This window comes from Bombina bombina, chromosome 3 (assembly GCF_027579735.1).
Source record: "Bombina bombina isolate aBomBom1 chromosome 3, aBomBom1.pri, whole genome shotgun sequence".
Classification (NCBI taxonomy): Eukaryota; Metazoa; Chordata; class Amphibia; order Anura; family Bombinatoridae; genus Bombina; species Bombina bombina.
Window position 1 is genome coordinate 527,597,364 of NC_069501.1, and position 15,570 is coordinate 527,612,933.

The window sequence follows — 15,570 nt, forward strand, 5'->3', positions numbered from 1 at the left end:
GCAGTTAATAGTACACTAATGCAGACGTTTACAGTCAATTAACAAGCAAGATTAATCTAAAGTATACTTATTTTACTGTAATAATTGCAAATTTAGAGTAAAACGTCAAAACTTATTATCGTATACAAAGCAGCAAAGTGCAAACTGTAAAGCATTCTGACGCACACACCCCCTCCTTTCTTTTTTCGCTCGTTTTTTTTTTCGTTTTCCCGCCCCAGTGGTATGTAATGAACACGCCCACTTAGGTCGCGCGCTTGCGATTTTCCTACGATCCTATTGGTTTAGCATACGGAAGCGCGATCTAAAGTGACAATGGGAGTAAGTTTGTGACGAAAATACTGAGGCGCGTGCACCCAAGACAGTGGTGGCGCGCGTGACAAAATGGCGACTACCACAGGAGAGAGGACCTGAGGTGAGATTATATAAAAATATATGAATACACGAGCAGCTGATAACTAATATATATGATACGTAGTATGCACACTTTGTGGAAAAGGGATTATATATGGTTATATGCGGAGAGATGCTCTTTGTACGCGCTTAATCGTGTACATTTTCGTGTGTGTTCTGCTTCTATCCTACATCCCTATACAATGGGGGACAATGCAGCCATGTGGCCTGTGACAGAATATGGTGGTATCGATGGAGCTGTGGGCCCTGTGTGAGGACACATCCTATGAGGGGGGCGTGTGAAGCAGGGTTAAATGCTGATGAGAGAAGGAATCTTCTTTCAGTTGTATAGCTGTTTCCATCAAGCTATGAGATCTTATACCCACAGGCACTGTCTTTTCCCCCCAAAGGATGTTTATATACATGGCGATTTATCTACTATTAGATATTTTATAACCTAGGGGAGATGCTTAAGTGACGTGTGATGGTTTGTAGTAGCATTAATATGGCAAGAGATGCAGACAGGTGCAGGGTTGTAAAAAGCTAATTAACCAATAAAAAGGGACATCCCAGCCAAAATTGGAATCCACATGGATGCATTTGAGTTTTGAATAGAAGCATTTCTGAAATATACACATATTAGCAAGAATGCTTCTAGTAAAAACTATAGCTGTTTAAAAAGTGTATTTAAGTATGCACCATGCACCAGCATTTTAAGCACAGCACTTGCTCAAAGAGCCTAAAGTGCTCTGGTAATGACTCAATTTGTTATTTTCTGACATGATACAAGCCCCACTGGCTCCATGAGCTGCTGTAGTATTTAAAATATTGGTGCACATACTGTAGGATATCTAGTTATGCCTCACATGCGCGTGCAGAGAAAAATGTTAACATTAAACCAGTTATAACTTTTACTTGAAGCAATTTTGTATATTACAAACCTGTTTCTATTCAAAGATGTAATTCATCTATGTGCATTTAAATTTTGACCGGAATATCCCTTTAAATTCCTTTATATCATATGAGTGTTTCTTCAACTTGGACAAGAAAGGCACAATACTTTTATAAGCCTTCAGGATAGAAATGAGTTAAAACGTTTAAATGATGTACCAAGTAGTTATTCCTTGTGGCTTTTATCTACTGTGTTAACCATAGATTTCACTAGAGAACTAATAACAGGCAAGTGATTATGACTTTGCTCATTGTTTGAGATCCTTGAAACTGGATTTGACCAAACTACAGATCCCACTAAAGTGGAAGAAACTTATTGCCTTTGTAATAAGTTTTTTTTTTTTTTTTTTTTTCTGTTTTTTTTTTAATGCTTTTATGTTAGATTGATTTTTCTTCACCTCATGTGTCACCAAAAAAAATAGTTGCACTTTTCATATACTAGAAGCAGAGGTGCTGATAGTGCGCTATGCTTTCTGTCAATGGGACACATGATTGGTAGTACTACCTGCTGTGTCAGATTTTAAAAACAAAATGCTTGGGACAGAAAGGCAGCTGGGGTAGTAAATATAATATAGCACAAATGGGTCTAAAATATACATTTAATGCAATTTGCCTACTTTTACTTTATTTTTGTTTGTTTTTTACAAAATGCACTACCCAGGGCAATTATTTAAAGTGAAGGTAAAGTGTTACCTATCTGTAAACAGTAACAAATTATTCCTAGTTTAAATAATAAAATCGCTAACTTTATTTTTACAATTCATTATATAATTTTAAAATACCGGTAATTTTGTTTTATATTTACCTACCATTCTGTTTATAACTCCTCCCCATATCCATTTCCTGATCTTAGTGAGAGAGTGGCGTATAGAGCGGTTCCACCCGCTCTATTCGTGTCTCAAAATCACGTTCAGGAGGATCCAAATGAACTGCGCACAGCATTGACTATGAAGCACTGCGCATGCGGTAATCTGCTATCCCAAAAAAAATTCTAAACGCCTGCGCAGAACATCCCTTAGGTGGATGATGAAGTTTGACGGCTGCCTAATGGCCAGGGTTTCAATAGGCAGATAAAAATAAGTGACCTGCAAATAAAAAAAATAAAATTGAGGGGTTGAATTTACGGCTAAAAAAAAGTAAGTTTAAAGCTCTAAAACTCAGTTTATACTTCAAATAAAAAAAACTGATGAATGAAAGTACTATTAATTTAGGGTGAGTAGTATAATTTGATCATGCGATCGGGCAAACTTTACCTTCACTTTAAAGGGACACTGAACCCAAATTTTTTCTTTAGTGATTCAGATAGAGCATGCAATTTTCAAGCAACTTGCTAATTTACTAATATCAATATCAATCCAGGTTGTTCACCAAAAATGGGCTGGCATCTAAACTTTCTTACATTTCAAATAAAGATACCTAGAGAATGAAGAAAATTTGATAATAGGAGTAAATTAGAAAGTTGCTTAAAATTGCAAGCTCTATCTGAAAGGGCCACAAAGCTAATAAAGGGGATTGGAGAAATTAACCTATGAGGAGAGGCTAGCCAAACTGGGTCTGTTTTCTTTAGAAAAAAGGCGCTTGAGAGGTTACATGATTACTTTATATAAATATATTCAAGGCCCATATACAGAGAGGGCAGAAGCTCTGTTTATTCCAAGAAAATTGTTTCTGACAAGAGGTCATAATTTAACCCCTTAATGACAAGTGACGTACCAGGTACGTCCTGCAAAAACTTGCAGTTAGTGACAATGGACGTACCTGGTACGTCACTTGTCTAAGAGAGTGCTGGAAGCGATCGCAAACGCTTCCAGCAGCTCTCAGGGTATTGCAGTGATGCCTCGATATTGAGGCATCCTGCAATACCCTTAGAAAGCATCCGATGCAGAGAGAGCCACTCTGTGGCCCTCTCTGCACCGGTAGCGATGCGGCCGGTTCGTTGGTGGGTGGGAGCGCAACTGGGAGGCGGGTGGGCGGCCCATCGCTACCCGGCATCCGGCTCCTGTTAGTGCAATGTGCACGCCGGGTGCCGGGAGCGTGCGGGGGCGCGCATGCCCGCGATCACCTACCCACACTGACACCAATGAGTGGGAAGAGGGGGGGAAATATATATATATGAGGATCTGGGAGGGGGAGGGGGTTGGGGTATTGTGGGGGGCTGCTACACTACAGAAAAAAATAAATTAGTAATAAAAAATAATTAAAAACACTTTTTTGGGGGGCAAATTGGGTACTGGCAGACAGCTGCCAGTACCCAAGATGGCGGCAATTAGGTAGGGGAGAGGGTTAGATTGCTGGGGGGGGGGATCATGGAGGTTGGGGCTAAGGCAGGAGTCCATCACAGCTAAAACATTTTATTTTTTTTTATTAAAAAAAATAAAAACTCCTTTTATTTAGTACTGGCAGACTTTCTGCCAGTACTTAAGATGGCGGGGACAATTGTGGGGTGGGGGAGGGAAGAGAACTGTTTGGGAGGGATCAGGGGGTGGGATGTGTCAGGTGGGAGGCTGATCTCTACCCTAAAGCTAAAATTAACCCTGCAAGCTCCCTACAAGCTACCTAATTTAACCCCTTAACTGCTGGGCATAATTTACGTGTGGTGCGCAGCAGCATTTAGCGGCCTTCTACTTACCAAAAAGCAACCACAAAGCCATATAAGTCTGCTATTTCTGAACAAAGGGGATCCCAAAGAAGCATTTACAACCATTTGTGCCTTAATTGCAGAAGCTGTTTGTAAATAATTTCAGTGGGAAACCTAAAGTTTGTGACAAAATTTGTGAAAAAGTGAACTTTTTTTTTATTTGATGACATTTGGCGGTGAAATGGTGGCATGAAATATACCAAAATGGGCCTAGATCAATACTTTGGGTTGTCTTCTAAAAAAAAATATATACATGTCAAGGGATATTCAGGTATTCCTGACAGATATCAGGGTTCCAATGTAACTAGCGCTAATTTTGAAAAAAAGTTGTTTGGAAATAGCAAAGTGCTACTTGTATTTATGGCCCTATAACTTGCAAAAAAAGTAAAGAACATGTGAACATTGGGTATTTCTAAACTCAGGACAAAATTTAGAAACTATTTAGCATAGGTGTTTTTTGGTGATTGTAGATGTGTAACAGATTTTGGGGGTCAAAGTTAGAAAAAGTGTGTTTTTTTCAATTTTTTCCTCATATTTTATATTTTTTTTTATAGGAAATTATAAGATATGATGAAAATAATGGTATCCTTAGAAAGTCCATTTAATGGCGAGAAAAACGGTATATAATATGTATGGGTACAGTAAATGAGTAAGAGGAAAATTACAGCTAAACACAAACACTGCAGAAATGTAAAAATAGCCATTGTCATTAAGGGTAAGAAAATTGAAAAATGGTCCGGTCATTAAGGGGTTAAAGGGACACTGTACCCAAATTTTTTCTTTTGTAATTCAGAAAGAGCATGCAATTTTAAGCAACTTTCTAATTTACTCCTATTATCAATTTTTCTTCGTTCTCTTGCTATCATTATTTGAAAAAGAAGGCATCTAAGCTTTTTTTTGTTTCAGTACTCTGGACAGCACTTTTTTATTGGTGGATGAATTTATCCACCAATCAGCAAGGACAACCCAGGTTGTTCACCAAAAATGGGCCGGCATCTAAACTTACATTCTTGCATTTCAAATAAAGATACCAAGAGAATGAAGAAAATTTGATAATAGGAGTAAATTAGAAAGTTGCTTAAAATTTCATGCTCAACCTGAATCACGAAAGAAATTTATTGGGTACAGTGTCCCTTTAAGGTTGGAGGAAAGGAGATTTAATCTCCTGCAATGGAAACATTTTTTCACTGTAAGAGCAATAAAATTGTGGAACTCATTACCAAAGGAGGTAGTGAATGCCAATACCATAGATACATTTAAAAATAGTCTGGATAAATTTCTGTATATAAACAAAATTCATGGATATGATTGCTAGTATTAAATTTGTCACATTTTAATGGGGTTATTTAAGCTTAACTGGAGCTTTTTGTAAGTATTTTAGATTTGTATAGGTTGAACTCGATGGACTTAAGTCTTTTTTCAACGTTATCTACTATGAATCACAAAAGAAAAAATTTGGGTTCAGTGTCCCTTTCACCCTTTCGTGACCGGGTTTTAAACGATTGTGAGATTTCAATTATGGGATCGGGTCTGGGGGGCGTCCCTATGACGCTAGGACGCCCTCCAGACCGCTATCAAATCCTGCAAGCGCAGTAGGCCTTAGGACAGCCGTTGGCTATGACGTTGTATTCCTTCATAACGGCTTCAAAGCCCAGCGCTGTTGTGACGGAATACAGCGGGAAAAGGTTAATGCATTGTAATTGTTATTTACATCTAACATATGTTAACACCGTGCACCTTGTCTAGACTAGTAAAGGGATAGAAAGGTCAAAACTGAAATGTGCATAAATAGATTTTAATTTGAAATACAAGTAGTTTTGCACTATATTTCTATTAGCAAAAATGCTTCTAGTAAAAGTTAAGTTTTTCTGCAGCATACATACATATCCTGTGATGCCCATTCGCCAATATTGAAACACTGTGCCTGCTCAGAGAACTGGTGGTGGTGTTTATTGATTCAGAAGATGTCATTTGTGTCATACAAACCACTGCTAACTCTGAGAAGGTGTAGTGTTTAAATACAGGTCCACCAACCATCATGTAATGTGTGTATGCCGCACATTTAGTCGCCAATCAGCAAGTACTACCCAGGTTCTGAACCAAAAATGAGTCGGCTTCTAAGCTTACATTTTTGCTTTTTCAAATAAAGATACCAAGAGAACGAAGAAAAAATAAGTTAGTTGCCTAAAATGGCATGTTCTGTCTGAATCATTTTACTTTTGATTAGACTATCCCTTTAACTTGCTCAAGCTTAAAGGGACAGTCTACTGACTACTAATTTATATTGTTTAAAAAGATAGATAATCCCTTTTATTACACATTCCCCAATTTTGCATAACCAACATGGTTAGATTAATATACTTTTTACCTCTGTGATTACCTTGTATCTAAGCATCTTCTGACAGCCCCCTGATCACATGGCTATTTATTATCTATTGACTTGCATTTTTTCCAATTAGTGCAGTGTCAGCCACAACACCTCGGGCAAGAGCATATTGTTATCTATATGGCTCACATGAACTAGCAGTCTCTTGTTGCGAAAAGCTAATAAAAAAGCATGTGATGAGAGGCTGTCTGTATTGGCTTTGAAACAGGCAGACAGGTTTAAATGTTATGAAATATATTCATTTAGCAATGTTTGTTGTGCAAAGCTGGGGAATGGGTAGTAAAGGCGTTATCTATCTTTTTAATCCATAGCAATTTTGGTGTAGACTGTTTCTTTAAAATGGCAAGATTTGCAGCAGGAGAGAGTTGCATGTTGAACAATTGTCTTGTGCATCTTTTTAAAAATATTGGCTTATGTGGGTGCTTATAAATTGTAGGAAGGGCATCTGCCCCCTCTAGACACCAGATGCCCATGAGCCACGTCTAATTCCATTTTTTTTTTTTCCTGCAAATATCTATATACAAATAACCTTGACAGATTCCTTAATATTTTTGCTGGCTCCTAAATAAATCTATATAATCTTTTAGATCAGGGTTCGACAAACACATGAGCCAGGGAGCCGCTGTTTCCTAGAATTTTACCCCTGGCTCCGCCTCCTAACATTTTGAGTTATTGCCCATATATCTATATACAAATACCATTGTCCGGCTCCTAAATATTCTTACTGGCTCTTAAATTTTAATTACATTTTGTCAACCCTTGCTGTAGAGAAGATGCGACAATAGATTGTGGCCTAAGACTGAAAAGTTCACATAGTATTGGGTAAGAGAAACAAATTCTTTGATTAATAGAGTGGAATTGTATTTAGAATGTAGATAGCTGAAGTCAGTATCTGAGATTAAATGAATATTAACACAGCATAGTATACTTACCCTATTTGGTAACAAGATTTAATTCTACGGACCTTACTAAGAGCAAGTTTAAGAAGTTTACTCTTATTGTTTTGTGTTAATATTTAGATTATTTGTGTAGCGATAAAAAGAACATTTAATGTACCCACACATATAGACTAGGAATGAAAGTGTTATTGGGATAATGGTAATTAAACTTTTTAAATAGCAACATAAAATGTCTTGTGTTTAGTCATTTTTAACAGTATAATGTATATTTGTCTTACCTTGATCGTAATCTATCTTCTCTGCAGTGAACCTGAAAGATGGTCAGCAGCCAGCCCAAGTATGACCTGATCCGGGAGGTGGGCCGCGGCAGCTACGGGGTAGTGTATGAAGCTCTGGCACGTAAAACTTGCCAACGTGTGGCGGTAAAGAAGATCCGCTGCCAGGCACCAGAGAATGTGGAGCTAGCACTGCGTGAGTTCTGGGCTCTAAGCAGTATCCAGAGCCAGCATCCGAACGTCATCCACCTAGAGGAGTGTGTGCTGCAAAGGGATGGCATGGTGCAACAGATGTTGCATGGTTCCAGTTCTTCTCTCTATCTGCCGGTGAGAAAATCCTATAGTTTATCTGCCAATGTGTAGAGTGAATGGGAGGGCTGGAAGCCAGATGTCAAGAATGCCTTATGCAACACTTGTGTCATCCTATGACCTCTTTCATGATTAAAATTTAAACTTCCGACAGCTAAATATTAAACAAGTGTCCTTTTTATCAAAATCCTAAAATGCATTCTTTGCTTGAACTTTCTAACAATTTCCTATTTCCATAATGCTCAGCCCATTTATTATGGCAAAAATAAAGTATGATAGATCTCAAAAAAAATAATATTGTTGTAATTGATAAAGGGATTCTAAATAGTCTTTGGTAAGATTTATCAACATGTGTAACACATTAAATGATTTCTGTCCTAGTGATACATTTATCATAACAAACATTTATTTTGACTTTAATAGTTTTTTTGTTGTTTTTTTTCTTTACTACATGGTATAAAAGTTTGCAACTGGAATAAATGCTAGACTATTTATTTTATTGGGTGTAAATTAACTTAACCCCTTAATGACCACAGCACTTTTCCATTTTCTGTCCGTTTGGGACCAAGGTTATTTTTACATTTCTGCGGTGTTTGTGTTTAGCTGTAATTTTCCCCTTACTCATTTAATGTACCCACACATATTATATACCTTTTTTCTCGCCATTAAATGGACTTTCAAAATATACCATTATTTTCATCATATCTTATAATTTACTATAAAAAAAATTATAAAATATGAGGAAAAAATGGGAAAAAAAACCCACACTTTTTCTAACTTTGACCCCCAAAATCTGTTATACATCTACAACCACCAAAAAAAACATATGCTAAATAGTTTCTAAATTTTGTCCTGAGTTTAGAAATACCCAATGTTTACATTTTCTTTGCTTTTTTTGCAAGTTATAGGACCATAAATACAAGTAGCACTTTGCTATTTCCAAACCACTTTTTTTCAAAATTAGCGATAGTTACATTGGGACACTGATATCTTTCAGGAATCCCCGAATATCCATTGACATGTATATATTTTTTTTTAGAAGACATCCCAAAGTATTGATCTAGGCCTATTTTTGGTATATTTCATGCCACCATTTCACCGCCAAATGCGATCAAATAAAAAAAAATTGTTCACTTTTTCACAATTTTTTTCACAAACTTTAGGTTTCTCACTGAAATTATTTACAAAAAACTTATGCAATTATAGCATACATGGTTGTAAATGCTTCTCTGGGATCCCCTTTGTTCATAAATAGCAGACATATATGGCTTTGGTTTTGCTTTTTACTAATTAGAAGGCTGCTAAATGCGACTGCGCACCACACGTGTATTATGCCCAGCAGTGAAGGGGTTAATTAGGGAGCATGTAGGGAGCTTCTAGGGTTAATTTTAGCTTTAGTGTAGTGTAGTAGACAACCACAAGTATTGATCTAGGCCCATTTTGGTATATTTCATGCCACCATTTCACCGCCAAATGCAATCAAATTAAAAAAAAAAAACGCTAAATTTTTCACAATTTTAGGTTTCTCACTGAAATTATTTACAAACAGTTTGTGCAATTATGGCACAAATGGTTGTAAATGCTTCTCTGGGATCCCCTTTGTTCAGAAATAGCAGACATATATGACTTTGGCGTTGCTTTTTGGTAATTAAAAGGCCGCTAAGTGCTGCTGCGCATCACACGTGTATTATGGCTAGCAGTGAAGGGGTTAATTAGGTAGTTTGTAGGGAGCTTGCAGGGTTAATTTTAGCTTTAGTGTAGAGATCAGCCTCCCACCTGACACATCAAACCCCCTGATCCCTCCCAAACAGCTCCCTCCCCCACCCCACAACTGTCCCCGCCATCTTAAGTACTGGCAGAAAGTCTGCCAGTACTAAAATAAGTTGTTTTTTTTTAGCATATTTACATATGCTACTTTGAAGGATCCCCCCCAAAACAGCTCTCTAACCTCCCCCTCTGCCTTATTGGGGGCCATCTTGGGTACTGGCAGCTGTCTGCCAGTACCCAGTTTGCAAAAAAAAAATTTTTTTTTTTTTGCCTTTTTTTCTGTAGTGTAGCTCCCCCCCCCACAGACCTATCCCCCACCCCCTGACTAATGTATTTTTACATAAATAAAACAATTTTTTACAACTTTTCATACATAATTTTTCTGTAGTGTAGCGGTTCCCACCCGCTCCCTCCCAGTGCACGCGCCCGCCCTCCCGTGCCTGTGCGCGCCTCTGATCACCCCCGCCCACGATCCCGCCCCCCTACACATCATCAGGGCCATCGATGGCCGCCTCCCGACCCGGCTCCCACCCACCAACGGATTTAGCCGGTGATGTCCGGTGCAGAGAGGGCCACAGAGTGGCTCTCTCTGCACCGGATTGCTAAAAAAAGGTTATTGCAGGATGCCTCAATATCGAGGTATCACTGCAATAACCGGAAAGCAACTGGTAGCGAGCAGGATCGCTTCCAGCTGCTTTCCAGACCAAGGACGTACGCCACACGTCCTCGGTCATTAAGTGTATTTTTTTTTGAGGACGTGTGGCGTACGTCCTTGGTCGTTAAGGGGTTAAAGGGACAGTCTACTTAAAAATCATTATTGTTTAAAAAGATAGATGATCCCTTTTTATTACCCATTCCCCAGTTTTGCATAACCAACACTGTTATATTAATATACTTTTTATCCCTGTAATTACCTTCTATCTAAACCTCTTCAGACTGCCCCCTTATTTCATTGCTTTTAACAAACTTGCATTTCAGCCTATTAGTGCTGGTTCATGCATAAGTCCACCGAAGTGAGCACAATGTTCTCTATATTGCACACATGAGCTAGCACTGTCTAGCTGCAAAAACTAATAAAATACACTGAGATGAGGCAGCCTGCAGAGGTTTAGAATCAGGGGCTTAGAAATCTGCGTATGTGCCTACCTAGATTTAGCCTTCAACAAGAATACCAAAAGATTAAAGCAAATTTTATAAACGTAAATTGGAAATTGCATGCCCTATCTGAATCTTGAAAGTTTAATTTTGACTTTACTGTCCCTTTTTAAATACACTGCTATTTGTGCTGACTTTGTTTGAAGTGTTAATCAGACTCTAAAACATTCTCTCTCTACCATTCTCTGTTTTTGTTAAATTGTTGATTATTATTATTATTATCTTTATTTTTTTGTGTTCCCCTGAAGCTGGTGGAGACGTCTCTCAAGGGAGAAATTGCTTTTGACCCACGCAGCACATATTGCCTCTGGTTTGTGATGGATTTCTGTGATGGCGGAGATATGAATGAGTACCTTTTGACCCGGAGACCAAGCCGACGCATCAATACCAGCTTCATGCTACAACTAAGCAGTGCCCTGGCCTTTCTGCATAAGAACCAGATCATCCATCGTGACTTGAAACCTGATAACATCCTTGTGTGTAAGGCCCGAGATGGTGCAACAGAGCCTACACTAAAAATTGCTGACTTTGGCCTGAGCAAAGTGTGTTCCAGCTCTGGCTTGAACCCAGAGGAACCAGCTAGTGTCAATAAGAGCTTCCTGTCTACTGCCTGTGGCACAGACTTTTACATGGCACCAGAAGTATGGGAGGGACACTATACTGCCAAAGCAGACATCTTTGCACTAGGCATCATTCTGTGGGCTATGCTTGAGAGGATCACCATCACAGACACTCATACAAAAAAGAGGCTGCTGGGCGGCTTTGTGCAGCGTGGGGTCCAGGTGGTGCCATTGGGGGAGGCACTGCTTGAAAACCCCAAACTGGAGCTCCCCCTTCCTGTAAGAAAGAAATCAATGAATCGACACATGAAGAAGTTGCTGCACCAAATGCTTTCTGCAAACCCACAGGAGCGTCCTGATGCTTTCCAACTTGAGCTCCGCCTTATTCAGATTGCTTTCAGAAACTTCACATGGGAGACGTGACACCGACTCCTCCAACAAAGGGTGTAATTGGGAATTCGGGTGGGTACTGTGAGATGGGTGGGTGTTGATGGCCCCAGCACCATATGGGATTCATTGTGGAATGTTTTTAATGGGTGGGTTTACTCAGCCAGCTCAGAATCCCTTTTACAATCAAAAAAAATCTTGCTGAGAGACAATTGTTTATGGGTATAAATTGCTTAATTTGTTTTTGCGCCTTCAGCCTCTGTCCATCCACTGTAAAATGTTAGCCCAATTAATTCAACCCAAGGTTGATTTTTTTTTTTTTGCTGCTTCAGTTATAGGACTAAAGGGCTTTGAGTTTAAAATGTATATTTCTGGTTCCCATTGTGTAGACTCCCCCTCAATTTATTTTTGCACAGGAGTTGATTGCGATCTTTTATCACCCTTACAAGGGCTGGTGTTCGACAATAACTCCCCTTCAAGAGTTCTGCCTCCACAATTTTCCACCTTCATTCTATATTCTGTAAAGGAAAAAATGGTTTAAGATTGCACATTCCAGTGGCAGTACTGGATAACTCACAGGATTTTTTTTAAATAAGCTGCTGCTGTTTGAAAGTACACAATTTGTATGCTTGGCTCACTTTGATTGTACATAAGTATTTATTGGTACATAAGGCCTACATTGGACCAAGCTGGGTCATTAATCAGAAGGGACTTTGACATTTTAGCATGTGGCAGTGTTTGGACAGTTTTGTTACTCAAGACTCTGATTGAGATTTATGTGTGATTGCTGTTAGTCTTGGCCCATAATCGTCAAAGGAACCTGGGACTGATGAGCTTTGTCTGACTTATTGCGATATGAAAGTTTTTATATGTGAATATTTTTAGTCCTATGGTGTGTTAGGAGTTTGTGTGATCTCATGTAGTGTAAAAAGGGGTTGTGTGAGCCCTCTGAACTGAATATAATCCTTTCATGGGATTTGTTTGGCCTTCCCTGTATTAATAATGTTATGAGTTAGTGCTTGTAGCCTGGATGGGGAAGAAGAGGGCTTCTAGACTGCAACAGTATGAATGTTGGTTATACATGTGGTCCTGTATCCACGACTGTCAAAATGTGGCAGGGTTTGTATGTAGGATCTTCTGGTCTAAGAAACTTTAACAATCTGTGTTGTTGATATAATGGTTTAATGTGACATGTCCAGGGTTTGACTACATTCAGAGGCATAATACCACTCAGGATTGATCAACCTAATCATACCCTGTTTTATTTGAAAATGACTAACTCTCATGAATTTAAAATGTACAATTTGAAGAAGCTTGCTGATCACCTGTGCAATCCAGTTAAACTGTCAATAAAATTATAATTTTATTGGTAAACATACCAATTGACCGCTCATGTGCTCCACAAAAACGCCTTGTCTCACTTATCCTGCACATACATATTTTTTTTATTTTTTTTTTCATGATCAAAAATAGCATATTTTATGGAAAAAAACTAAAGCGGAAAAAATTTCAAAAACTTGTAATTTATTGTGAACTTTCTGACATTAAAATGTGGAGAAAAAAAAGTTAATTGGTTTGCATCTGTGTGTGCATTATTTTGTATGTGCTTCCACATATTTATGTAACCCGACTGTAAAAGTGCATAATTTTTTTTTTTTTAATTATTTCCCCCCCATCTTGGTTCAGAAATGTGTCCCTCTGGCTCGTTCCTCATTCTTCCCCATTTGCAAGAGAGACTGCAGGAAGCTGATTTCTGTCCTGTGTGTTTTTGTTTTTAGTCTGTGTATATTTTTGTAGTGTTTAAAGTGTATAGCTTTTCTAAAAGGCTTTCATCCTGTGCATAAAACCAAATCCATCGTAGCCTCACACTTATAAATATTGGATTACCCTAGTACAATGTTTTGTGTTGGGTGAGGAACCCTATTTTTCTGGTACTAAATGACTTATCAGTTACAAGACTTGATCAGTTTGGCAAGGAAAGGGTGTGGAGCAACTGTCTCTATTCTGTATGTATATTAGTCATTTTGAAATTCAAAAGTTCCACCAAACTCACTCGCACACATTTAACACAGACTTTGAATTGAGATAAAGGACAGGACAAACAGACTGTTTGCTGCAGCAGCATTCTTCACAAAAACGCCACTCGGCCAAGTTTGCATGTTACAATTTAGAGACACAGACTCAAAAGTTGGATTTCTAACGTGTCTATAATTTCCAAGGAGCAAGCACACCCTTGCTAAGAAAGGAACGTCACACCTCACGTTAGTGAGTAAAGTCCACACTACAGGTGACATCTGTTTACTAAGCATGAAACGCATAATATAACCCTGTAATAGCCATACATCTTTTAAATATAATTGAGCTGCAGATGCTTGGGGATATCTTAAAGGGACATCAAAAACCAAATTTTTCCTTCACGATTCGGATAGAGCATACAATTTTAAACGATTTTTCAAGTTTTCTTCTGTTATCTAATTTGTTTAGTTCTTTTGGTGGTATTTGTTCAAAATTATAGCTAGGTAGTCTTAGGAGTTTGGAACAAGCTGTTGCTTGGTGGCTGCATATATATGCATCTTGTCATTGGCTTACAAATGTGTTCATCTACCTCCCAGTACTACATTGCTGCTGCTTCAACAAAGGATACTAAGAGAATGAAGCAAAAAGACTAGAAGTAAATTGGAAAGTTGTTTAAAATTGCATGCTCTATCTGAATCATGAAATAACTATTTTGTATCCCTTTAAACATGACAAAGACAGGAACTTCCTTTGCTGTAAATGTTCACTAATCACCTCCTCATAACCTCTTCAGACAAAACTGCGACCCTCTTGTTGCTAAATTTATCGGGTATAATGTAATCAGTTGTAAACATTTTTAGTTAAACTTGAATGTAATAAGAAGGCAGAGTGCAGAGTTCAAACTGAGGATTTTCATTAGTATATATTTAAAGCCAGAAATACCTCGGATTTTTACCCTGTATGTCGCTGGTTGTTAAAGGGACAGTAAACACCAGAAATTATTTTTTGTTTAAAAAGGTAGATAATCCCTTTATTACCCATTCCCCAATTTTGCACAACCAACACAGTTATAATAATGTATTTTTTACCTCTGTGATTACCTTGTATCTATGCCTCTGCAAACTGCCCCCTTATTTCAGTTCTTTTGACAGTGCTGACTCCTAGGAGCTTCACATGCCTGAGCTCAATGTTATCTATATGAAACACATGAACTAACGCCCTCTAGAGGTGAAAAACTGTCAAAATGCTTTCAGATTAGAGGCAGTCTTCAAGGTCTAAGAAATTGGCATATGAACCTCCTAGATTTAGCTTTCAACTAAGAATACCAAGAGAACAAAGCAAAATTGATAACAGTAAATTGGAAAGTTGTTTAAAATTACATGTCCTATTGAAATCATGAGTCGTTTTTTTTTTTACTTTACTGTCCCTTTAAGGGTTTTCCTATCTATATAATAGCGTGGGTCTCACCGCCAGCGGGAAGACTGCACTATTATAGCCTCTCTCCTTCCTGCAGGCTTCCTGAGATAGCGCAATCTTGCTGTTGGTGGCAAATCCGTGCTGCTGAAAAACAAAGCCCTAAAGAAGACGAATTACGCTGGTCGTTAAAGTGACCCCCCCATGTATATGAAAAGACAGATAACATAAACAAGAGCTTGCAAGAGTCTGTAAACGCATGTATACATCTGACACTGTGGGGCTTGGTAAGGAGTCTGAAAATCAGCACAATGTTCTTAAAAAAAATAAACAAAACTATACATTTTCATAAAAACACTACCAGGTGGGCTATATCAATGGCTCATTTATGCATCTAGTGTACAATGGCCCTTTAATAATTTTG

At 38.3% G+C, this 15,570-nt stretch overlaps 1 protein-coding gene across 1 annotated transcript; it reads left to right on the plus strand.

Annotated features, from left to right (window-relative positions):
* The first annotated feature begins 316 nt into the window (after window positions 1–316).
* Window positions 317–13,287, plus strand: PDIK1L (PDLIM1 interacting kinase 1 like). The gene is made up of 3 exons (XM_053704759.1): window positions 317–412; window positions 7,570–7,866; window positions 11,019–13,287. The coding sequence occupies exons 2-3, from the start codon at window positions 7,582–7,584 to the stop codon at window positions 11,751–11,753; spliced, it is 1,020 nt and encodes a 339-aa protein (XP_053560734.1). The 5' UTR covers window positions 317–412; window positions 7,570–7,581; the 3' UTR covers window positions 11,754–13,287.
* The last annotated feature ends 2,283 nt before the right edge of the window (window positions 13,288–15,570 follow it).